The sequence below is a fragment of the Kogia breviceps genome, chromosome 10 (genome assembly GCF_026419965.1).
Source record: "Kogia breviceps isolate mKogBre1 chromosome 10, mKogBre1 haplotype 1, whole genome shotgun sequence".
NCBI classification, from domain to species: domain Eukaryota; kingdom Metazoa; phylum Chordata; class Mammalia; order Artiodactyla; family Physeteridae; genus Kogia; species Kogia breviceps.
This window is the reverse complement of record NC_081319.1, coordinates 57,697,395-57,722,180: the sequence shown is the minus strand read 5'-3', so window position 1 is coordinate 57,722,180 and position 24,786 is coordinate 57,697,395. Positions and strand designations below refer to the sequence as shown.

At 34.5% G+C, this 24,786-nt stretch overlaps 1 protein-coding gene across 17 annotated transcripts in view; it reads right to left on the bottom strand.

The window, feature by feature from the left end:
• Positions 1 to 24,786, bottom strand: part of SLC4A7 (solute carrier family 4 member 7) — a 121,450-nt gene that overhangs the window by 4,331 nt on the left and 92,333 nt on the right. For 11 of the 17 annotated variants that reach the window (XM_059075232.2, XM_067005859.1, XM_059075234.2 and 8 more), the window contains 9 exons: positions 22,437 to 22,598; positions 21,683 to 21,796; positions 19,088 to 19,249; positions 18,690 to 18,941; positions 14,079 to 14,147; positions 12,518 to 12,691; positions 7,030 to 7,161; positions 4,618 to 4,715; positions 1,727 to 1,831 (listed from right to left, as the gene is read on the bottom strand). In XM_059075232.2, coding sequence (XP_058931215.1) covers positions 1,727 to 1,831; positions 4,618 to 4,715; positions 7,030 to 7,161; positions 12,518 to 12,691; positions 14,079 to 14,147; positions 18,690 to 18,941; positions 19,088 to 19,249; positions 21,683 to 21,796; positions 22,437 to 22,598 — 1,268 coding nt within the window. The remainder of the gene's footprint in view (positions 1 to 1,726; positions 1,832 to 4,617; positions 4,716 to 7,029; positions 7,162 to 12,517; positions 12,692 to 14,078; positions 14,148 to 18,689; positions 18,942 to 19,087; positions 19,250 to 21,682; positions 21,797 to 22,436; positions 22,599 to 24,786) is intronic. The other 6 variants (XM_059075236.2, XM_059075230.2, XM_067005861.1 and 3 more) reach the window with 1 other exon arrangement.

Here is a 24,786-nt window from a genome sequence, read left to right as displayed (position 1 = left end):
AAAAAGTCTTAGTTTTTTAAAGATATTTTTGCCACTAAACTTCACATTTTTCTTACAACTGAAGAGGAGCTCTTTAAAATTGGTCAGTGTATGACTGTGCTTGACTTAATAGTTTTACTTTACATGTGAACAGTTGTAGACTTTTTACTGACAAATTCATTAAAAATTAATCTTTGTCAATATAAATAAGCATCAAATAATTTCCTGCAAAATGTAACAAATCATATCTCCCCAAATTTGGTTCACAAATACAAGATCAAAATACAATTCTACATTTTCAAGTTAATATCAAATACAATAATTCCATGTATATGGATTTAACTGATCAACTGATTTAATTGTAACATGAATATCTGGGCTTTGAAAATTTTGCAAAAGATAGAAACATGCTATGGTTTGCTGCCTTCTCCAGACAAAACTGAAGGAAGATAACCCAAACATTTTTATGTTCAACAATGTAACAAAACATTCCCTTTCTTCCCATGTGATTCTGAATTGAGGGACAACCTGAATGAAAGGCAGAAGTATAAAAGACAAAATAATACTACTGTAAGGTCTTTCTATTTATCCTAACTATACTAACATTCTGGGCCAGGGGTGCTGACAAGGTGTGAAAAATTACTAAGAGTAAAAAGAGTATCTAGTGAAATTCTGGCTGCATGAAATAATCCAAAATGACAAAAAGTTTAACTTAAAAACTTTTGAGATCAAAGATAGAAGTGAAGGAAACAGTCTAGCTTAGAGAATTAAAACTCAAGAAATGATGAAAGAAAAGCCAAAAGAGTTGATAACTGAGATTAAGTAGGAGCAAGGTTCTAAAAGGAGGTAGGGAAAGATATCTTGGAGAAAAACCTAATCAATCATCAAAAGACAGTTGCTAGAAAGACAATAACTAAGCAGAAATAGCTATGTGATTGCTTGCCTGGAAAAGTTTTAATATTGACACCCAAGCAGAATATACTGACACCTAACACAGCATCTGGCACAAAGTGTACACCAAAAAAAATATTTGTTGACTATGTTGACAGGATAATACCTAATTTCTCCAGAGACCTAAGGGATCAACATACTAATGATTATCAAGCCAGAATTCCTGAGGTTTAGGTCTTGAAGTGAGTGGGAAAGAAAGAAAAAAGGGTTATTACATAACAAGAAATATAAGGAAGGGGTTATGAAACAGTTGTATAATACATGGTCCATTATAAAACTGAATGGCCTTTATACCCATGGATTAAATTTCTTACAAATATCTTCTAGGAAAATGTTTACCTCACCAGAAGAAATAGTAGGCTGAAACAAAGTAAAACAAAAGAAAGCCTTTTTTTTTTTTGGACTATCAGAAAACATGATTGAGGTAGTATTCTATTTTAGTATTCAATCCCTAGTAATTATCTGTCTTTATATGGTTTCTGATCTTTTATATATTTATTCCATATGTATATATTCATTTTTATTACAAAACAATTCTTTTTTGAAATAGGCAACTATAAATTTAAAAAATAACAAAACAATCAGCACCTATATCTGCTTCCAGTATACAGTGAAATGATGGATAGATGAAAGGAAGAAGGAAGAAAAAGAGGAAGAAAAAAAGGTTGGTTTTTGTTAAGTAAAGAGAATATAAATTATGTAAATTGAGTTAAATTTCATGGTTTTCCTGAATAGCTATCCATAAGTAAACTGAAAGTTGGCTATAGTTAGGAAATGCATAAATCATTACAGCTACCTCGTGTTAGATCTGGTTACTTTGGCATTCTCATTCATGGACAGTGCCTTCCACTGTGCGGTTTTGGCCATTTCATCTGATATGTTAACAACTGAGGGATCAACACTGAAGAACAAATACACTTTCTGGTTAGTATTCAGTACTTGCAAAAGCATTAATATTGTCATTCCTATTATCTATATCATATTTGCTTTCATCAACTTAAAACTGAGAACACTCTCTGTCATGCACTTAAACTAAGATCTAGCAAGATAGCAGTATTTTGGAGTTCTATTATAAAGGTCTCAAGGGGAACTGCATCTTTCTTTATAATCAAAACTAGCAATGAGACTAATTAAATTGTCAATGATGCCCAAAGGTGATCATCTTGGCTATAAGTATACTATTGAAATAACATAAAGGAATATATTAATGTGCTTATAAATATAAAAAGTGATACAGCCTCAAGTCAGTTAGAAAACTTTTATAATCTGCACAAATTTCAATTGCAGCAAACAACTATCCAAAGTATGTAAAGAAAAATTACAATTAGGATTTACAAAATTTTTTTTCATAGCTTTTAAAAATCATTAAAAAGAATTCTGGGAAATGGTACACTTTAAAATTAGAAATTAAAATACTTCAACAGATAACACACAAAAAAGGTTTATAAGTACTGCTTTTAGCTGGTATTACCGTATCAGTAATATTTTTAGTATGAAGGTGTTACTATATAAAATTTATCAAAATCCAAATACTGTCCTTTCGTTATAAGAAACGAATGTAACCATTCCATGTCTCTGTGAAATACTGCAAAAATTACCTCAAGACCTCAAATCCAATAATGAAGATATCCATAATAATTTTGGGCTCAAGGTTGTCAGTTTGGAGTAACATGGAAGTACCAGGAAGTTAACAGGAATATATTTGCAAGTCCTTTTTCTTCACCAAAAGGAAAACATTTCATGCAAACAAGCGACAAATACAAATGTCAAATGAGATGTTCAATTAACAATGTACTGGCAGCCAGGTTATAAATGACTAAAGAGCAGTCATCTGTTCACACTTTAAATCTGCATGTCGTTTACGATGTAAGACTGCAGTAAAGAGTGACACGGCCACTGGAGACTCTCTAGGAATGGCTGCTTCACCAAGTGAAGTTTTTAAAAGTGCACAAATTTGGACACCCAAATTCATCATGGCAGAGCCATCCAACTTGAAACCCTGTCTACCCCAAGAAAACGTTTTTTTGCTTAGTTGCCAACTTCAAATAACTGAAGAGAGAAGTTCTTGAAGCACTTTCTAGCTTCTAAATGATCTACTCTAAGCAAGAACTTTCCCGTTAGTAGAAATTGAGACCTTTTTTGAAGAAAGTATACATTTGTTTTTCCCCAAAATAAAACTAGATGGGAAAAATTTTGTCTACATTAAATAAATTATTTTCATATTTGATAGGACTTTACAGTTTCCAGATGCTTTCATAGGTTATCTCACTCCATTTTCATGGCAAGTAATCCAAAGCTACTTCAGATTTTAAGTTCTGGCAAATAAACAGGTCAGCCAGTTCCTGGCATTCTGGATGTTCAAGTTTTAATCCAAATGACATTAATCATGGTTCACGTCATCATTTAAAAGACAGAAGTAAATATACATATACCCATTCTTTTTGTTAAATATTAGACAGTGTAAGCATGGGCTCCATTTAAATTTGTCAAGATCCATGTGTAATCACAGTGAGGAAGAGATAATACAGGACCTGCAGAAATTAAGTGGCAAACAATCTCAGCAAACTGGTGAGTCACCAGTAACTATCACAGCAGGTCCTATACTCTTTAGCAACAAAGTCAATACATTAATTCATTTAACAAACATTTACAGAATCTAGAGAAGCAGAGCACTCTATTTGGGTATATCAAAATGTCTTTACTTGGTATTTAATTTTAGGTATATACAATTTGAAGGAAAATCATGAAAGGTGACAGAATAATACCAATGATAAAGGTGACAAAGAATAATACCAATGATAAAAATTAATAATACCAGTGACAAGAAGTATTAGAGAAAAATTACTTGTGAATTCATTTATCAAAACTAATCAACATGTACAAGTCCAAATGTGCCCTTATAAAAACTATAAAGATAAGTTTAAAAATGAAAAAAGGTTGAAGCAAGATAATTAAATATCAACAAACATTTTCCATTAACTGGTCATGGAAGGAACCTATATATATTCTAAAACTGATTTTTCTTCTATAAATGGCCAGTCATAAATAGAATAAATGTGTAGAAGAATCAGATGTGTACATAAATAGAGGTTTTTAATCTACAAAAAAGCTTACATTTCCCAACCTCTATATTTAGTTTCAAATATAAATTGCCAAAATCATACGTGATAAACTATATATGAAACATTAATTTTTCCCTAGTATGAGCCCTCACTGTCAATGGTCAAATCACACCTTTGGAAACAGCAGGAGAGTTCTAGGGCCTCTAAACATAGTCACATTGTCACAGGTTATCAAAAAATGGATTACAAATGTTTATTTTCCAGCATACACCAACCCCAGACATAATGAAAGGCAGAAAAAAGAAGGTGTACTACTGCGAGAATGGGAATATTCTAAGACTGATTTTAAACTTCACTGAAACAGAAGGAGTGATGAACGACAAGACAATCTCTGCTTGGCATGGATGCCAAGGTCTCCTTCACTCCTTCCTGCAAGCGAGAAGGGGGATGAGCCAGTGACTTTCTTTTCCACCTGCAGGAAGCCCTCCTTTAGCCCACATGTCAGATGCAGTGTTTGTCATCTTTTAAAAAACAGGTAACACGACTTTAAAGAAACATTGCATGGCTTATTCATGCATCTGACATGTAAATGAAGCACATTTTAAAGGATGAAGCTGCATCTCACCTGTATTTTAGTGCCTTAACTGGAATCTGCAAGAGGCTTCCCCCTTCAAATGGAAGATGCACAGTATCTTCACCAGCTTGAAGCATTCTCTCAGCTTCCTTTAAAGTACATACATGAAGAGATTACTTTTCCCAGAATATTTCCAGGAGGACCAATTAATATGTTAGTATCTTAAAGAATCAGAAAACCAAACTGACAATATTATTTAATCTGCCATGACTGAAAATTTTACCATGAACACATACTTGTAGCACAAGATGAAAACAACCACTTGTAAAGATTAATTTTAAGAGGTTGTAACTTTCACCTCTATAAGTTAATCACTGATACTGTTTAAATATCAATTTAGCTACATAAATTTTATTATCAATTATTACAAAGGCATACAATGAGCGACAAAATTTTGTGAAACCTCATAACTCTCATTATAATATAAGCAAAACCTCACTGGGGTAAGGCAGGGTTTCTCAATCTCAGCAATACTGACATTTAGAGCCAAACAATTCTTTGTCTGGGAGGCAGTCCTGTGTATGCAGGATGTTCAGCAGGCCACTAGATGCCAGTAGCAGCCCCTTTTTGACCATCAGAAAGTCACCCAAGTTGAGAACACCTTACTTAAGAAACAGACAAAATCATGACACAATTGTAATGGGGAAGGTGGGCAGTACAGGAAAGACAGAAAGAGCATTCTCTCCTCTGTCTTACTGATAGAAATCCCACTACTTGGGGGTGGCGATGCACCCAGTTTTAACAAAAATAATAAAAGATACAAAAATAAAAACTAAACTAAATTTCCCAGCACTCCTTGCAACTCAGTGTGGTGCCAGTGGAAATTCCTGGATGCCATTTCTGGATGGCAGGGTGGAGCTGCCCACAGTCTACCTCCTGCTGTCTCTGATGCTGACATGACAGCTCAAATTCAGCAACTCTTCTGACCCATCAGGGGATTCTGAGGATGGAAAGTCTACGCTGAGCTGGGAGAAAAGCAGCAGAGTTCCTGATAACTTTGTGGAGCCATCACACCAGATCACTTACTTTCAAGATTCCTTTTATAGGAGAAAATAAGCTCTTGTGTTTAAGCCAGCTTTATTTTTGTTTTGTGATATGCAAATAACCTTATTCTCCCCGATACAGGAATAAGCAAGCAATTTTACCTAAGTATTTTATAAATAGATTATATCCTATTTGAAAAATCATCAAGTTCATAAACATTTACATACATATATAGCTTTGAAGGAAACAAAGCTCTTAAAAATTTTGGAGACTCAATTCAAATGTTTTAATTAATGTCCTAATTAAAAAGGCAAAATTTTTGTTGAAAAGTAAATACACAACAATTCTGCCATAAATCAGCACTGAAAAATCAATCGAAACCATGAAAAAATGCCAACAAGCCCTAAACGCATTCGTCTGCAAAACTTTAATAAATGCTTTTCCATAAATACTATGCAATATGTTATAAATTATGCTGATTTCCCTCAAAAATTAGAAAAAAAAACCCAGCAATTTTGAGATCTATTTAAATAGGACCACAACTTTAAAAAATGTATATCATCTTATCTTTGATTTTCAAACAATATTCTGAATGGGAAAATTAAGTGAGGCATTAAAATCAACAATATCACCTATGCTACATACTCAAGTGTTTATCTGTCCTTCTTACTAGGTTATAGTATTGAGCTGGTTATGTAAAAAAAATCAAATTCAGAAAAGAGTATTCATGTAAATCTCAGTATACAAATCAACTAAGGGTACATAATATTGAATATAAAAACTAAAGTTTTACTGTACTTTCTGTAAAAAGATATTTACTTAAAGTCCTTTTTGTCCTTACACTGGGTTGGCCAAAACGTTCATTTCCATAAGATGTTACGGAAAAACCCAAACAAACTTTTTGGCCAACCTAATATATGCCAGATTATTAAAATGCTGTTAAAATTAAAATGTATGCTAAAATGTACTTATGTACATTTAAGGTTATATTAGATGGAAGACTATGATGCAGAATTATTTTGTGTTACCTATGTTTTAATACTGGTAAATTCTTCTGTTGATTTAGTATACACATGATATGTAATTTTTTTTTCAAGTATTTTTGTGTAAGGGCTAAAGGCAAGTTGGTAAAATGGGTAAGAGCCTGTGTTTAGGACAAACTACCTACTAACCTCTCTCTCTCTCTCTGTTTCCTCATTTGTAAACTGGGGATAAATAAAAGTACCTACACTTTATAATCATAAGGTTCTTAGGAGGACTGAAGGAGTTGATTTCATCAAAGTGACACTTTATAATCATAAGGTTCTTAGGAGGACTGAAGGAGTTAATTTTATCAAAGTGACTATAATAAGTGCTTGCTACTTGGTACAAAATATTAAACAATAAGTGAATAGTGTATATTTAAAATTCTTTTTTTACCTCTTTCTCTTTTTTCTTTTTGTCGTCTTCTTTCTTTTTCTTACTTTCTGGCATGAGATCATCAAGCCAACTAAGCTCTCTTTTTGTGAAACACAGATCCATGAGTTTGCGTACAAAGACTAATGCAAGAACCTTTAAAAAGTGATGGAGAGAATATTAAGTAACATCTAAAAATATACAAGTTACATCAATTGGAGAAAAAGTATTTATTAAATCGTAAATTGAAAAGTACGTCACATATTTTAAAATGACTTCATACACCATCTTATTTCAAAGAAATTGAGTCACCTATTTATCTTTTTCAACTTTCTGCTCAAAGACATAAAGGAAATGATATTTTTAGCCTTTCCTATATAAATTCCTTGAACTCTGCATAAAACTATAAAGCAGATTAAGCATGAGTATCTTCACAAACATGATTATTAATTTTTATGACTTTACATTATGTACAGTATTTAAGTAGATATAATTTTTAAAAATCTCTTCAGCAATGCATTAGAGAACCCATTTTTGAGCATTAGGTTTTAACTTTCAAATTATATTTGTGAAAAAGACACATTATTCTTTAATTTGCTTTTGTTTAACTGCTGCTAAGGTTGAAGACGTTTTCAAATGTTCACTGGACATTTGGATCTCCTCTTCTGTTTTTTTTTTTTACTTTATTTAAAAAAAATTTTATTTTATATTGGATTATAGTTGATTCACAATGTTGTGTTAGTTTCAGGTATACAGCAAAATGATGCAGTTATACATATACATATATCTATATTCTTTTTCAGATTTTTCTCCCATAGAGGTTATTACAGAATATTGAGTAGAGTTCCCTGTGCTATACAATAGGTCCTTGTGGATTACCTTTTATATATACAATAGTAGTGTGTATATGTTAATCCCAAACTCCTAATATATCCCTCCCCACCACCTTTCCCCTTTGGTAACCGAATGTTTGTTTTCTATGTCTGTGAGTCTGTTTCTGTTTTGTGAAGAAGTTCCTTTGTATCATTTTTTTTTAGATTCCACATATAAGTGATATCATATGATATCTGACTTACTTCACTTAGTATGATAATCTCTAGGTCCAACCATGTTGCTGCAAATGGCATTATTTCATTCTTTTTTATGGCTGAGTGACATTCCATTGTATATATAAATACCACATCATCTTTATCCATTCATCTGTTGATGGACATTTAGGTTGCTTCCATGTCTTGGCTATTATATAGTGCTGCAATGAATATTGGGGTGCATGTATTTTTCGAATTATGGTTTTCTCTGAATACATGCCCAGGAGTGGGATTGCTGGATCATATGGTAGCAGCTCTATTTTTAGTTTTCTGAGGAACCTACATACTATTCTCCACAGTGGCTGAACCAATTTACATTCCCACCAACACTGTAGGAGGGTTCCCTTTTCTCCACACCCTCGCCAGCATTTACTGTTTGGAGACTTTTTGATGATGGCCATTCTGACCAGTGTGAGGTGATACCTCACTGTAGTTCTGATTTGCATTTCTCTAATAATTAGTGATGTTGAGCAGCTTTTCATGTGCTTTATGGTCATCTGTATGTCTTCTTTGGAGAAATGTCTATTTAGATGTTCTGGGTTGTTTTTTTGATATTGAGCTGCTTGAGCTGTTTGTGTACTTTGGAGATTAATCCCTGTCAGTCACATAGTTTGCAAACATTTTCTCCCATTCTGTGGGCTGTCTTTTCATTTTGTTTATGGTTTCCTTTGCTGTTAAAAACTCATAAGTTTGATTAGGTCCCATTTGTTTATTTTTGCTTTTATTTTCATTACTCTAGGAGGTGGATCCAAATAAACATTGCGGCGATTTATGTCAGTGTTCTAACTATGTTTTCCATCTTCTGTTTTCACTATTTCCTGTTTTTTGCCTGTTTTTTCAATTGACTTCTGTTCATGAATTCCTAAAAGTTCTGTGTAGTTTGGACAGAAACACTTTATCTGTCTTATATGTTACAAATATTTTCTCCCAGTTCACAATCTGACATTAATAAGGACACACAAAACAATTATCATGTGGTCAAATAGATCATCTTTCTTTTACTGTTTGATTTCTCTACCATCTTTGAAAAATTACCTTCAATCACTGGATTATACAAATAATCTTCAAGATTTTCTACTACAATTCATTTTAACATTTAAATCCTGAATTGATTTATTATTTATTTCTGAATATGATATAAGATAGCAACTTTATTTAGCTCCCAGTATGCAGTCAAATCCTCTAACACTATATACTAAATTTTCCCATTTAAATGAATTTATGAAATAAATTTAATGAAAATAGTGAAATGATCCTTTATTTATTTATTAATAAGCCTTTATTTATTAATAAGCCTTTAATGAAATAATTCGCTTATGTTATTCAGGTGGCAAATTCTCATATATTCTTACTAATTTCTAGACTCATTAGTCTGTTTTTCTGATCTGTCAATTCCTATGCCAATTTCATACTGTCTTAGCTATGCTGACTTGACAGCAATCTGTAAATATTCAGTTATCAAAACACTATGGTGGGCTTCCCTGGTGGCGCAATGGTTGAGAATCTGCCTGCCAATGCAGGGGACACGGGTTCAAGCCCTGCTCTGGGAAGATCCCACATGCCGCGGAGCAACTAGGCCCGTTAGCCACAACTACTGAGCCTGTGCGTCTGGAGCCTGTGCTCCACAACAAGAGAGGCCTGCGCACCGCAATGAAGAGTGGCCCCCGCTTGCCGCAACTCTAGAGAAAGCCCTCGCACAGAAACGAAGAGCCAACACAGCCAAAAATAAATAAATAAATAAATAAATAAAAGGAATTCCCTTAAAAGAAATAAACAAACAAAAAACTCTATGGTATTAGCACAGGAACAGTCAAGCCCCTCACCCCCAGACCCAGCCAGGAATTCTGAATTATAATTGTCTTTGTTTTGTTATTTTCTGGTATTTATTATATCTTTTCAGTAATATACAATTTACATATAGTAAATAAAAAAATATCAGGTGTAGAGTTTTATGCTTTTGAAAAATACATGTACTCTTGTAAAGCAACCCCAGTTAAGATATAGAATATTTCTACCATCCATGTTGTTGTGGCTCTGGTATCTATTTTTCTCTATAAACTTTAAAATTACCCAGTTAACAATGATACCAACCCCCACCCTCCAACACACAAACACACATGTAAATAAAACTAATAGGCTTCATACTTGGAAGTGACATTTTTATAATACCAAGTATGCAAAACAAAGAACATGGGTATATATTTCTATCTGTTCAGGTCTTAATTTTATGTTCTTCAATATTGTTAAGGGCTGACTTGTGTCCCCCATGAAAATATTTAAGTCCCAGCCCCTAATACCTCATAATATGACTTTATTTGGAAGCAGGATTGTTGCAGATGTCATTAATTAAGAACAGGTCATACTGGAGAGAATGGGCTCTTCATGCAGTGTGTCTGGTGTCCTCCTAAAATGGTCATCACGTGAAGACACAATGACATACATGGAGAACACAAGCAACCACAAAGGCACATTGGAGCTATGCAGACTGTCAGCAAAACCTAGAAGGAGGCAAAGGATTCCCCTGCAGGTTTTGGAGGGAGCAGGGCCCTGTCCACACCATGATTTCTGACTTCTTGCCTCCAGAACTGTGGCACAAATTTCTGTTGCTCTAAGCCAATGAGTTTGTGATACTTTGTCATAGCAGCCCTAAGAAACTAATACAAATATTATTATAAAGTTTGTTTTCTTTAAATAGGTTTCTCCTTTTAAATTTATTAACTATTTTATAGTGTTTGGCCACTACTGTGAATAAAATTTTTTTTCATTTCAATTTTTAGCATTATTACTAAGATAGAGCCTGCATACTAATTTTCACGTTTTCTTGTATCCAGCCACCCTAACAAAATTCTAATTAATTTTATTAGAGATTTTAGTCTTTTTTGAGTTATTTGGGTCAATAGGTATACAATCACATTACCAACAAATAATGTTATCTTCCCTTTATACCAATTATTATATTACTCTTATCTCACATCACAGTTAGAACTTTCAATTCATATCAAATAACAGTAGTAAATAGTGGGCTTTTTCCTCTACATAAGGGGTAGGCAAACCACAAGCCCCTGGGATAAATCCGTTCCACCACCTGTTTTGTATGGCTTGTGAGCTAAGACTAGCTTTTACAGATGAACATTTAGAACTGATATGAGAGGAATGGTTAACTTTTAACTCCAATTAAGTGAGATATTGTCCCAAGTGAAAAATTTCCATTCTTCTTATTAGCAGTCTTTCATTAAAAAAACAAAAAACTGTACAATTATTTTGAATTTTACCAATAAAAAATTGTGGAAACTTCTCTCTTGTTATATAAATGTCTGTATAATATTCTAGTGGCCTACAAAGCCGAAAATATTTACTATCTGACCCTTTACATAAAAAAGTTTATTGACCTCTACTCTAGATGTTCATATTTACTGTTATAGGTTCACGTACTGTTTTCTTAAAACCCCTCAAATCTCTTCCATAGTTGTGGTTATTATGTATCTTTTCTCTTTTTTAATCTTGTATATTTTGCTCTCTCATTTTTTTCTTTACTAATGAGTTTATCCATTACTGATCTTTACAAATAAAAAACTTGGTTGCATTTATTTTAAGTCTTCTTGAAAAAATAAGGGCAATGAAGGGTACATATTTTCCTATGAGTATAACTTTAGCTCTATCTCATAGATAAAAAGTTATTCATTTCAATATCTCCACAATGGTTTTTTTTAACTCAGTTTTCCACCCAGGGCTTATTTCAGAATTTAATTTCTAAATACTGAATATTTTTTAGTGACTTTTCACTATTCATTTGTAATTTAATTTGTGATCAAGGAACATTAACTGTATAATTTTCACAACTTTTTAATTTTTAAAGATTTTCTTTGTGGCCATGTACATAAACCAACTTTTGCATAATATTTACAAAAGGATGAATATTCCTTATTTGCAAAATGCAATTTTGAAATGTGATAATTTAATGATTAAATTATGAATAATTATTAAATTATATAATGTAATGAATTATTAATATCATCTATAATCTTTTATTACTTTTTGACTTCTAGATCTATTATTTTCTGAAAAAGATGTATTGAAATAGCCTATTAAAGAACCATGTTGCTCAGGTTGCTCTGCTTTTTAAGTTAGGCTATCATATTTGCTTCATAAACATCCTAAACTCTGAAGTTATCTAAAAATACAGAACAGTGTTCTATGCCCAAGGACTAAAAATCAAAAACAAACCAAAATTAGAAAATGACAAGCAAATTCAATTTTGAAAACTATTGGTTTCATAGCTAGAAAGGGCTAATTCACATTTCAAAACACCTAAGGTGCTTAAAATCTTTTTCTCAAAGTCAATTATAAATATTAGTAAGATAAGTACTATCAAAACACACAAAAATGTTATTAATTAGTGATAAAGTCTGAAAAAAAATCCTTACCATCATGGGAAAAACTACTGCAGCAGCCGAAGCTTTTATCACCCACAAGAGGATCAGACAGGTGAGCTGGACGACTGTGAAGACGTGGACCTTCCAGAGGGGCACGTAGCGGAGGTAAATCAGATCAGGCTGGTGCTTAGCGGGCATTCCAAATAATTTTATACGGTCAAAAAACTGGATATCGAATGGAAAGCAAAACAAGAAAAAGTTTTCAACAAAAATATCATTTCTACTACTTAGGAAAATAAATTGTATTCTACTTTAGGGTTTTGTGATTTAAACTCTAACTTCCCTGATATGCCATGATAACACAGGAGAATGTTTCAGTTTACAACATCTTTATCCAAGGAGGAAAAAGACAATCAAGGCAACCACTTAAACAAATGTAATTCATTAATCAGAAAACTCAAGTCAAAATGTTTTAAATTGGGGAATTCAAATATTTTGATAAATTTATCTGCTATAATCAAATGCACAAGTCATTTAATCTCTCTGACCTTGTTTTCTAATATGTAAAATAAAAGAGTAACAATCTCCCAAGGTACTTTCTAAGTCTAACATTACCAATTTTATGAAAATAACCTGAGGTAACAATTACTAATTTTTCACCCACTGAAATGGAAACTATGAGCCAATTCCTTGGTCCTTTTGAGCTTTAATTTCCTCATTTATAAACCAGGAATAAGATCAGCCCTACATACCTCACAAAATTGTTGTAAAATAATCAACTGAGTTAATGAGATCATCTCTTGACCACTGGAGAGTAGATACTGGACTGTGTTGAAAAAGAAATGCTGGTGCGTCTGAGATACCCGGCAGCCGGAAGCCAGCAGCTCGGGACCACACGCTGCTCACGGCCGGGACTGGGTGAGTGGTGCCAACCCTGCCTGAGCAGCTACACGTTCTACACTAAGGCTGGATTCACACAAATCCTAATTCATTCTATCAGCTTGTTTCCCAAGAAATACTATAAATAAGACAAAACAGAGTAGTGAAAACACTAGATTCTAGCCTTGGCTCCATTGCTTACTTAGTTAAAAACCTTCAGTAAGTCTATTTCTGTTTCATGATTTACAAAATCAGTATTTCTTCCTTTCATATCCCAAAGTTGTTTTGAGGATCACACAAAATCATCTGTATACTAGGCTCTATAAACTGTACTGCACCATACAAATGGCAGGTATTGCCATGGTTATAGAAGACTAATATCTACATTTTCTTTTTAAGCAACTGAAACTGCTGTTCTAACATTGTCAGAAACAGCCCCTTTTCCCCCATCCCAATCCTTTTGATCCTCCCTCTTACTATACTAGTCTTCATTGATAGTTACCTTTCATTAGCTTCAATTAAAAATAGGTAAGGACATAACAGTTCATGATCTCACTCTGGGGGGAAAAAATGTGCAGTAAGCAATAATTACTTGAAAAATGTGGATTTGAAGTCACTAGTTAACCTGCCCCCAAAATATCAGAGAATAAATCACTACCATCACAAAAACAATCATTGCAAATATAAAATGTTTAAGTTTTTTTTACAAAGTTATTAAATGCTTAAGACTTGCCTGGATTCCTTTTAATGAGGAAACGCCCATATAAAGGAAAACACCATATAGAACAGGCATTGGAATAAACTGTAAGTAAAATGACCACAATTAGAACCCATGTTACCAGAACAATTTCACATAAAAAATACATAAAAACATAGTCAGTGCCTATGAGATAGAGTTAACAGATCTTTCAGTGATGAGACTTTTCTATAACAAAGAAAAATGCTAGTAAACAATAACCTCCTTGAAGAATCATTTACCATCTACATGTTCCCTCCTAAGAAGGGACTGTGTTCCGTGGTTAAGAGCACAGGCACTACAATCAGATTACTTGGCTTAAAAACCCAGTTAACCTCTTCTTTAGCCTTAACCTCTCTGTTTTAGTTTCTGTATCAGATTGCCTTGAAGATTAAAAAACTTCAAATTCATAAAATACTCAGAAAAGCGCATGGTACATATCAATCACTCAAAAAGTGTTAGCCATTATTATTACTATCACTACCCCTACAGTGACTTGCTATACAATACCATTTACTGAATACAAATAATAAATAAACACCATCCTGCAAAAGAATGTCCTTGTTACCTTGGCAATTAGGGGGATCCCAAACTGCCTACCTAGTCCATGCCCAGGCATCCCACAGGAAAGCCAGCAACAGGCCCCATTCATTGATTCAAACACCACAATCAGCACTCACCCAAGGAAGAGACCTATAAGGAAAAAAGACCTAACAGCCAGAGGAGAATCACACTCATTCTCTACTAAACAACCTCATATGTCCTTAACTAAGGACTGTGGGAGAAAAGAAAACATATCAACAATCTAATCAGTATCCTCAGGGAATCTCAAAAAAATATTTAATCCATAAAGCAACTTCAGAATGCTATCAAAAATGAATAACCAGAATGAGAGAAAAAAAAAACCTCCCAGAAATTAAAGATACAATTGTCAAAATAATTTAAAAGAATTTTGTAACAATGTTGTGTTTTTTTTGTTTTGTTTTGTTTTATTGGTGGTACGCGGGCCTCTCACTGTTGCGGCCTCTCCCGTTGCGGAGCACAGGCTCCAGACACGCAGGCCCAGCGGCCATGGCTCACAGGCCCAGCCGCTCCACGGCATGAGGGATCCTCCCAAACCGGGGCACGAACCTGCAGTCCCCTGCATCAGCAGGCAGACTCTCAACAACTGCGCCACCAGGGAAGCCCTGTAACAATGATTTTGATAAGACTAAAGAGGTCAATAAAATGATAAGGAAAATGGAGTAAATTTTAACAGTGAGACAGAGTAGAGAAGAGGAATGTAACAACATATCTGGAAAGTCTAGTATCTAATTGAAAGTGAAGAAATATCTAAGAGAAAATAGAGAGGAGGAAATAAACAACTGAAGAACATTCCCACAGTTAAAGGCACAAGTTTCTAGAGTAAAATGACCCACAGAGAGAGAGGCAAGGTTAATTAAAAGTTTCTATTTACCTAAACACCCTAGTGAAATTTCCAAACTCTAAGAGTAAAAATGACATTTTGGTAGCTTCTAGAAAGGAAAAAGATGCTTCTGAAGACACAAAAACCAAATAGGTATCAGACCTCTTACTAGAACCACTGATCTCTAGGCAACAATAACTTTAAGACTCAAAGAAACATAAATTTGAAACCTGAAATGAATATCCATCTATCAGTCATAGAGGGTAATTTTGAAACATGCAAGAACTCTGAAAGTTTACTAATTATGGTACCAGACATGAAAAAATTACTCAAGGAATTCCTTTAGCAATACAAAAAAGAAATACAAGAAAAAGTGGAACCTGTATATGTAGTTTTTTTAAAGTAAGAGAAGTCAACAAATATTAAGAAAACTTCTCAGGTCTTGCGGCTTGGGCTATTATTCTGAAACAGCAGGAGTTTGGGGAAATAAGGGTTATTTCTGCCTCCACGCAGGCTGATCACACTGCCTAGTCCTCAGCGAATATTTATTTCATCATAATACTGATTACGTGTTCCCAGAGGGCTTACATTGCTATAATTTAACTTACAGAAAAAGCAGAGAGTGTAAAGGTTGGTAACCTTTACAATAATAATAAAACTAAAAACACAGCCAACCAAAAACAACTGATGAAAGGGAGAATGGGATGTTTGTGGTAAATCCTCATGAAAGACATAAACTTAGGTCAGTGGCTCTCAAGTTTTTGGTCTCAGGACCCTTTTATACTCCTAAAAAGTACTGAGGACCCTCCCCCCAAATACTTTTATGTGGATTTTATATATATATATATATATATATATATATATATATATATATATATATATATATATATAGAGAGAGAGAGAGAGAGAGAGAGAGAGAGAGAGAGAAAGAGAGAGAGATAAATAGGTATATAGGTATGTGGGAAATAGATATTCACCATATTAGAAATTAAAAGAAAAATTTTTAATAGTTTTTAAATTTTATTTATTTATTTTTGGCTGTGTTGCATTGCTGCATGCGGGCTTTCTCTAGTTGTGGAGGGCAGGGACTACTCTGGTGCAGTGCGCAGGCTTCTCATTGCAGTGGCTTCTCTTGTTGCACAGCACGGGCTCTAGGTGCACGGGCTTCAGTAGTTGCAGCACACGGACTCAGTAGTTGTGGCGCATGGGCTTAGCTGCTCCACAGTATGTGGGATCTTCCCAGAACAGGGATCAAACCCGTGTCCTCTGCATTGGCAGGCAGATTCTTAACCACTGCGCCAACAGGGAAGTCCCAATAGTTATTTTTAAACTCATTTCGAAATAATAATAAACCTATTACAAGTTAATACAAAAAACATATTTTTACTGGAAAACTATAATTTCCAAAGAACATAAGATTGAGAAGGATAGTGCTGTTCTGTATTTCTGTAAAACTCTTTAGTGGGTGGCTTAACAGGAGACAACTACACTCTCATATCTGCACCTGCATTAAATCTGCTACAATACATCGTTCTGGCCAAAGTCTATGAAAACAATCCGGCCTCAACACAGTCACGTAACTGGGAAAGGGAGGCTCCTGCAGACCACGGACAGAGTGTCAGGGACTCCCAGAAGTCCTTGGACTAGACTTTAAGAATCACTGTCTTAGGCAAAGAGATTCAGTCTAAAGATAATAAAGTGAAAAATAACATTATAAAAGTATATAGATTTATAATGGTGTTAACTAACAAGATAACTTAAAAAACAAAGGAGTAAAAAGTTTACCTATGGAGAGTTGCTTTTGGAAAGTGAGAGAAAATAGACTTTTTATTTTAGAGCTTTCTTGATATTCTACTTGAATTTTTCTGCCTATATGCAGTTAATACTTAAAAATTTTTAGTACTTAAAAAATGTACAGGGCAACCTTCATCAGGAGACGCAGCACCCCCATAAGACTGCAGTACATATTTCTCCTCTTGTCCCAAGCACCTCTAACAATATACTCACCACTATGCAGTAATTGCCCATTTGCCTATCTGTTTCACCAACTAGATTGCCAAGTTTTTCAAAGTAGACAATAATGTGTCCTATTTATTATTATTGCCTCAGTACTTAATAGCACAGAAAGTACTCAACAAATATTTGATCAATTAATTGGCTCCATGAAAGGATGCCAAAGAATTCTAGTATTAACTACAATTTTTTTAGTTAATATGTAGCACACACACACATACACACTCCACGTTTGTCCCCTAATTTATAAATAGTTTACAACTTTTTACTTATTTTCTTTACAACAAACATAACTGAAACACCAAAAAAAATGGAGTTGAGCTCTTCCATGATGAATAGAAAATTTAAGATTAGATACTTAGCTACGTTTGCTATGGTTATTGCTTTTTATTAAATCACTAGATTAGGTAGAATGTGTACAGTAAAGATCAGATGTGACTAAAAGATGTTTATCAAAAAGGCTAATTTCTTACATGCTTCATTTATAGTATTAGCTTTTTTTGTTTTCCTAATGAGTGCTACTACTTATATTTCATTTAATACATTCATTTCATTAATATGTTCTCTGTCAGGAAGAATGTATTAATTCAATTAATAGCAATATTATTTTTTACATTTTGCTCAAATAACTGTTTCATCTATCTTTCAATATTACTTCCTCTAATATGCTTATAAAATCCTCTGGTATATTCTTCTTTTAGATCATAACTAAGCCATGGATTAACTCCTTCCCAAACTCTACAGTCTTTAATACTACCCTTTTACATTATTTGTTTCTTTGTTTAAACTACATTATTTTTTAAAAGGATACAATCTAACACTGATGCCTACTACACTAACCATTCCAAAATATTATGTTCCAAGTAAATTCTAGGAAATGAAACTAATTTTAGATATTTTAATGTTTCATTTTCTTTTTTTGCGGTAGGCGGGCCTCTCACTGTTGTGGCCCCTCCCATTACGGAGCAGAGGCTCTGGACGCGCAGGCTCAGTGGCCATGGCTCACGGGCCCAGCCGCTCTGCGACATGTGGGATCTTCCCGGACCGGGGCACGAACCCGTGTCTCCTGCATCGGCAGGCGGACTCTCAACCACTGCGCCACCAGGGAAGCCCTAATGTTTCATTTTCACACAACCAAGTGTAAATTTTATGATAAAGAAAGATTTTAAAACATTGCAGTAGATTTTTACCTTTAGTACTGAAGTCATGAACACAGACAGGCCCATTAGAATAAAAATCATTAGCCCTGTAACCCGTTGTTCACGAATTCCCAAAAACTTGGGTTGTTCCCCTGGAGCAGAACATTCAGATTCAACTTTTAGGCTGTTGACATGACTTATTGACAACACTGTTGCAGCCACAAACCATGGAAGTCCCATGACAGAGCAAACTCCCAACATAACACCAACCACAAGCAAGTCAAGGTGATAGCCAGCTCCTTTCTGAAAAGTGAAACAAACATGAATATTTGTAAGCCTATATTGTTCTTTTAGGTTAAAACTCTATACTACTTATAAAGAGAGAAGAAATTAATTTTCACCACCTCCAACTCAAAGAAACAATTATTGGGACAAAATTTTTAAATTACCTTCAACTTGTGCTCCTTTCTGTTTATGATTACAGCTGTAATTTGTTGATCCATAAAGATGAGAATGGTACAAAGCAGAGCTGGAATAGCAGCTATTAATAAGGTCCACCAAGGATTTTCTCCCAACGGGCTTATGATCCAGCCCCTATTTGTATCAGTAGGCTGTTAAAACATTTAAAGATTAAAAGAAGGAAAGAAAAAAAAAGCTTCCTTCTCCTACTGCACAAAATTTCCACAGCACACACTGTGTCTACCCCAAGAAATGCCAAGGGATCGGAAAGGACTGGATTAAATATTGGGATATATTGTGAATTATTTGCAGAGACAGCCATAGGAATTCTTCTCATCCCTAGAGGCAGGTCTCTTGTCCCCGTGACTCAGCCACTCTTTCCACCTAGAAGGGGAGTCTATTTCCTCCCCTTGAACCTGGGAATAAGGGCAAAGTAACCCTGTGATTTCTGAGTCTTGATCTCAAGGGACCCTGCTGCTTCTTCTCTAACCCTTTTGGAACCCTGAGATTAAGCTCTGAGTAATCCTGGATAGGCTTTCTTGAGGATGAGACACAATGTGATGAGACAGGGGTGGGAGGCAATCAGCCAGCTCCTTCAGCCGTCTGAACTGAGGTCCCAGACATGCTCCCATCAAGGCAATAAATACTGCAGCCACGTAAAAGATCTCAAACCAGGAGACCAGAGCACTACCCAGCTAAGCCTAGTCCCAACTGTCACGGATTTATGAACAAAAAAAGTGTTGTCGTTTAAAGGTATGATGTTTTGGGAGGTTTGTTATGCAGGAATAGATAAGTAGAGTGTCCTTTCAACACATGCCTATCTACTTCATATAAAGTGAAATCAATCTACCTACTAGATCAACTCCTAAACTAAACTGCTTTGGAGATCCTACAGACCAGTGATCTTGTCAGGGTCAGTACGAAAGCAGAACTGGGCCTCGCTACACTATTTTTCCAAAGCATTGGCTGACAAAATCTGGCACTTTAAAAATCTATTTCAATGCTGTAACATAAAATTTGTTTTATAATAAAACATTTTTGAAGATCATAGGAGTTTAGCATTCTTGGAGGATATTGGATATATTGAAATTTAAATGCTTCTATTACTTAGACTTCATATTAAGCCTGTTTTTTCTACATGAAAACATTTGTCAATACAAAAGGGAAATTTACTGATTTTGAATACAGATATTATAATTTTCCCACACTGATATACATTATACTGCTTCATATTCAATACTGCACATGAAAAAATATGCTTTATCTGTACAATGCATATATTCCTGTTTCTTAATTTGTTTCCCCAAGTGTATTTAAAAGCCCCTTGAAATCAGTTTGCTACTTGAAAGCTAGATAAATGAATAACAAGAATATATTTGGAACCAGAATAAGGAAATGGGACCAGGACTACAGGAAATTACATTAATATAATTTACAGTTTTGTCTATTTGTAAGACTTGGTAAAAACAGAATGACTTTGATATAGTCACCTCTTAATGGCTTAAAATCTTTAGTGGCTCAATATCTGTGCTTTTAAACAAAGGTCTCCAAAAGTTTTTAAATTATATACTCTTAGTAGCAAAAATATATATAACCCAATGACGTTATACTCATTTATGTATTGTTACTTATAATTATCCTTATAGTAAAATTCATACAATAAATATTATAAAGCTTAATTTTTTCTTATTTTTATATAAAAATATAAATAGATTTATATAATTTTGCTGGATCATTTTCCACCTCTACTTTTGAGGACGTTGATTTTTAAAATAATGTTATTTTTCAATCACAGAGAGAGAGAGAAAACAGACTAAATTTATCTTCGTTATATTCCTTATTCCTAATCCGCTTTAAATCTTCTGCTTATAAAAGAAGTCATATAATTAGTTAAATGTAAATATAAGCAGTGACACAAATACTTGACTATTAAAAATTTCCAGAAAGTATTCAAAAGCTACAACTTCTGACTTAGAAGGGAAAATAATTATCAAATGCTGTGTTATGCACATGATATACTGTATACAAAAGAACCGTAGTTTGCTAATGAAACCAAGGAGTTCATGGATGCTCAGATTAAATATCATTTTCCCTGTGGAAAAAAAAATTAATTCTGCTGGAAACTGTTACACAAAGCTTTCCAATTACTGTCAGATATACCTCCCTTCTAAAAATTTTAATAAGGATCCCCTTGCCACTCTTAAAATGAAAGTTTGAGTTACTCCTTTATAAAGGAATAAAGAATGTTTCTTTCACCTGGAAAGTATAGTGTGAACTCCAGCTATGAGAGCAGGGTCAAAAATTTTAAATGACTCCCAACTCCTCACCATGAATATTTTCATTCACTCTCCCTGATGGGCCATCTTGGATACCTTCTTGCTTATTTCCTAAATATGTTCACTTGTCTCTGTTCATCCTTTCATTTTTTTATACATGTGAGGCATATATATAATTTTTGCTTTCAAAGCATCAGCTCTTCAGAGAGACTATGCATATTTTAGAAATAACTACTCAGGAGGCGGTATCTCACTTTAAAGTAGTTTGGTATTCCCAAGTAACAAAGAGCCAAGTGTTTTAATCCTTACCTCGAATTTTTCAGGAACATGAAGTTTAGGAGATGGAACTCCTACAAGGTAGTCAATTGCAACCATTATTACTATGGTGAGAAATACAGCAAAGTCACTGATTGTCGATCGCACCTATGTTAAAGGGGTTTCGTTAGTATAAACACAAAAATACTATATTGTTAGTATAAACACAAAAATACTATGTGTCCTTTCTAAATAATTCATATCTTTCACAGATTAAAATATGCCACTAGAAAGTGTGAATGAGGTTTTTAATTAGTGAAAATGTATCAGTGAAATACATTTATAACTAATTATCTTTTGCAAAAGATAAGAAACACATTTCACAACTAACCTATCATCTCTCATGATACCATTGTCTTCCTACTGTTAACTCAGACATGGAACATACATTTTTCTTTTTTTTTTTGGTACGCGGGCCTCTCACTGCTGTGGCCTCTCCTGTTGCGGAGCACAGGCTCTGGACGCGCAGGCGCAGCGGCCATGGCTCACGGGCCCAGCCGCTCCGCGGCATCTGGGATCCTCCCGGGCCGGGGCACGAACCCGCGTCCCCTGCATCGGCAGGAGGACTCTCAACCACTGAGCCACCAGGGAAGCCCTACACTTTTCACTATGAATAATTTCTTTATAGCTATATGACATGAACTACTAACTTCAAACAATATCTTATTGTTTTGAAATAAACCAAACCAAGGAAATGAAAACTAAAAACATGACTATTACAAGAACTCCAAAATTAAACCCCAATTACCTTGGTAGGAAAATAGCGCTTGGTCTTAAATTGCTTGAGGAATGAAGATAGAAAAAACGTTGTGAAAAATAAGATGACACACCAAAAGAGCACATCTGGAATATAAGGTCCATGGAGACTACAAGCTGATCCTACAAATGTACCATGAAAGATTTTACATTCCTGAAAAAAGGGGAAAAAACAGAAAAGGAAGGGATAAAGGGGATTCTCAGATAGCCAATAAATTACTAAGAACTTCTTTGACTCTAAGATGCTACTGATCATAAAGCACACCATTATTTTATGTTTCACTTAGAAAAAACACTGTCAAGTCAACATTAACACACAACCAATTTTAAAACATATCCTGAGTTCAGAGAGGTCATGGTTTGACAAATCTGTGCATCTTAAATCACTGAAATGAAATACTGTATTTTTGTCAAGTTATTAACGTCATACACTCCACTCCTTTCTTTCAACTCCTTATTTCCTTTAGTGAAAGGCTTATATATCTCAATATATAAGCCTTTTATTAATTCCCAAATATTTGTTTGCATTCTTGTTCAACAATTTCACTATCTTTCCTTTACCTCTGAACAAGTTGCTTAAAACAAAAGCGACAGACAGAAAATTATGACTCTGCCTTTATAATGCTGAATAAGAGATAGCTATACTATTAAATTTAAATCAATAATAAAAACTGTGCTTGGCTATTCAGACTTTTTTTCTGACTTTTCTTTCTTTTTTTTAGTGAAGAAGGACATCAGCTCAGCTTTTATTTATTTATTTATTTTTGGCTGTGTTGGGTCTTCATTTCTGTGCAAGGGCTTTCTCTAGTTGCGGCAAGTGGGGGCCACTCTTCATCATGGTGTGCGGGCCTCCCACTATTGTGGTCTCCCTTGCTGTGGAGTGCAGGCTCCAGACGCACAGGCTCAGTAGTTGTGGCTCACGGGCCTAGTTGCTCCACGGCATGTGCGATCTTCCCAGACCAGGGCTCAAACTCGTGTCCCCTGCATTGGCAGGCAGATTCTCAACCACTATGCCACCAGGGAAGCCCCTTTCTGACTTTTCTGATGGTGAGATTAAAGCATGGGACTGTGAGCAGTAAAGTGACCACTGAAATATTTCCATTAATAAAATCAATAATATAGTCAACAATATAACATAATACAATACAATTATAGAAATATATTGACTTGATTTTCCTTTGGGGTGAAAAATAACTGAAAGGCAACCAGAGATTAACAAAGGCACATGCAACTGAAGTCCTTTTTTCCTTACTTAGATTCTAATGAAACTCATTTTAAAAATACAACTCAGGTTTACTGAAAGAAAAACAAAGTTTCCGTTATTCTCAATTTCTACGTGCTAAGATTAGTAATCCTACAATTTACAACATGGATCACAGAAATAAAAGCTATAGCTACACAAAAAAACCTAACATGGCCCTGATGGATGTCAAGAAAATACACTGAAAAGACCATATACATAATCTAAAATATTAAGACATCCTATTCATCATGAAATGAGCTTTTTTAACTAATCACTTTCATATGGGCACCTCTATTAACTCTACCTCTTTCACAACAAAAGAGATAGGGTTAATAAAGTATTATTCTAATATAAAACAGTAAAGTATTATTCTAAGCTGATTACTGACACACAGTGCTTTACATCGGCACTGTCCGTGATGATAAGATGTCAGGTATCTGCACCGTCCCGTACAGCCAGCCAGCAGTCAGTCACTCGACGGGACTGAGCACTTGGAATATGGCTAGTGAAGCCAAGAAACTGAACTTTTAATTAATTTTACTGAATGTACAGACACATATGGTAATGACTACTGTACCGGACAGTGCAGATGTAAATTATCAATGGGATAAAATTTCAGATGAAATCCCTCCAGTTACATATTTAGGAGCTATCACCCTTATAGAGAAAAGAATGATATAAAAACCACAAGAGAAGCTCAAGGGATCTTGGTTTTAATTGATATTGCCAGCATCACTGGACATCTTTATTTCTAAATCCCAACCTGGGAAGTGTCCAAAACAGATATTCTAGGGCTAGGACAACATTTCCGAACAGAATACAAAAATATGTATGTAATAGTGCTCAGTACCCAGTAGGTGCTCATTATATGTTTCTGTCCTTTTCCCTTTCCTTTCCTTCAGTGCTGAAGTCATACTTGTCTCTATAAGGTAAACAGGTTCAGTCTGAGCGTTCCTCATCTTCTAAATAAGCAGTTCCCGGAGCAGATGGACTGATCAACAGAAGGCACAGTGGGTAAGAGCTGCTGGACCTGTCGACTTGAGGACCAGCAACCACAGGCCTATGAACTTATGAACCCAAGAGGAATTAGAAACCAGAA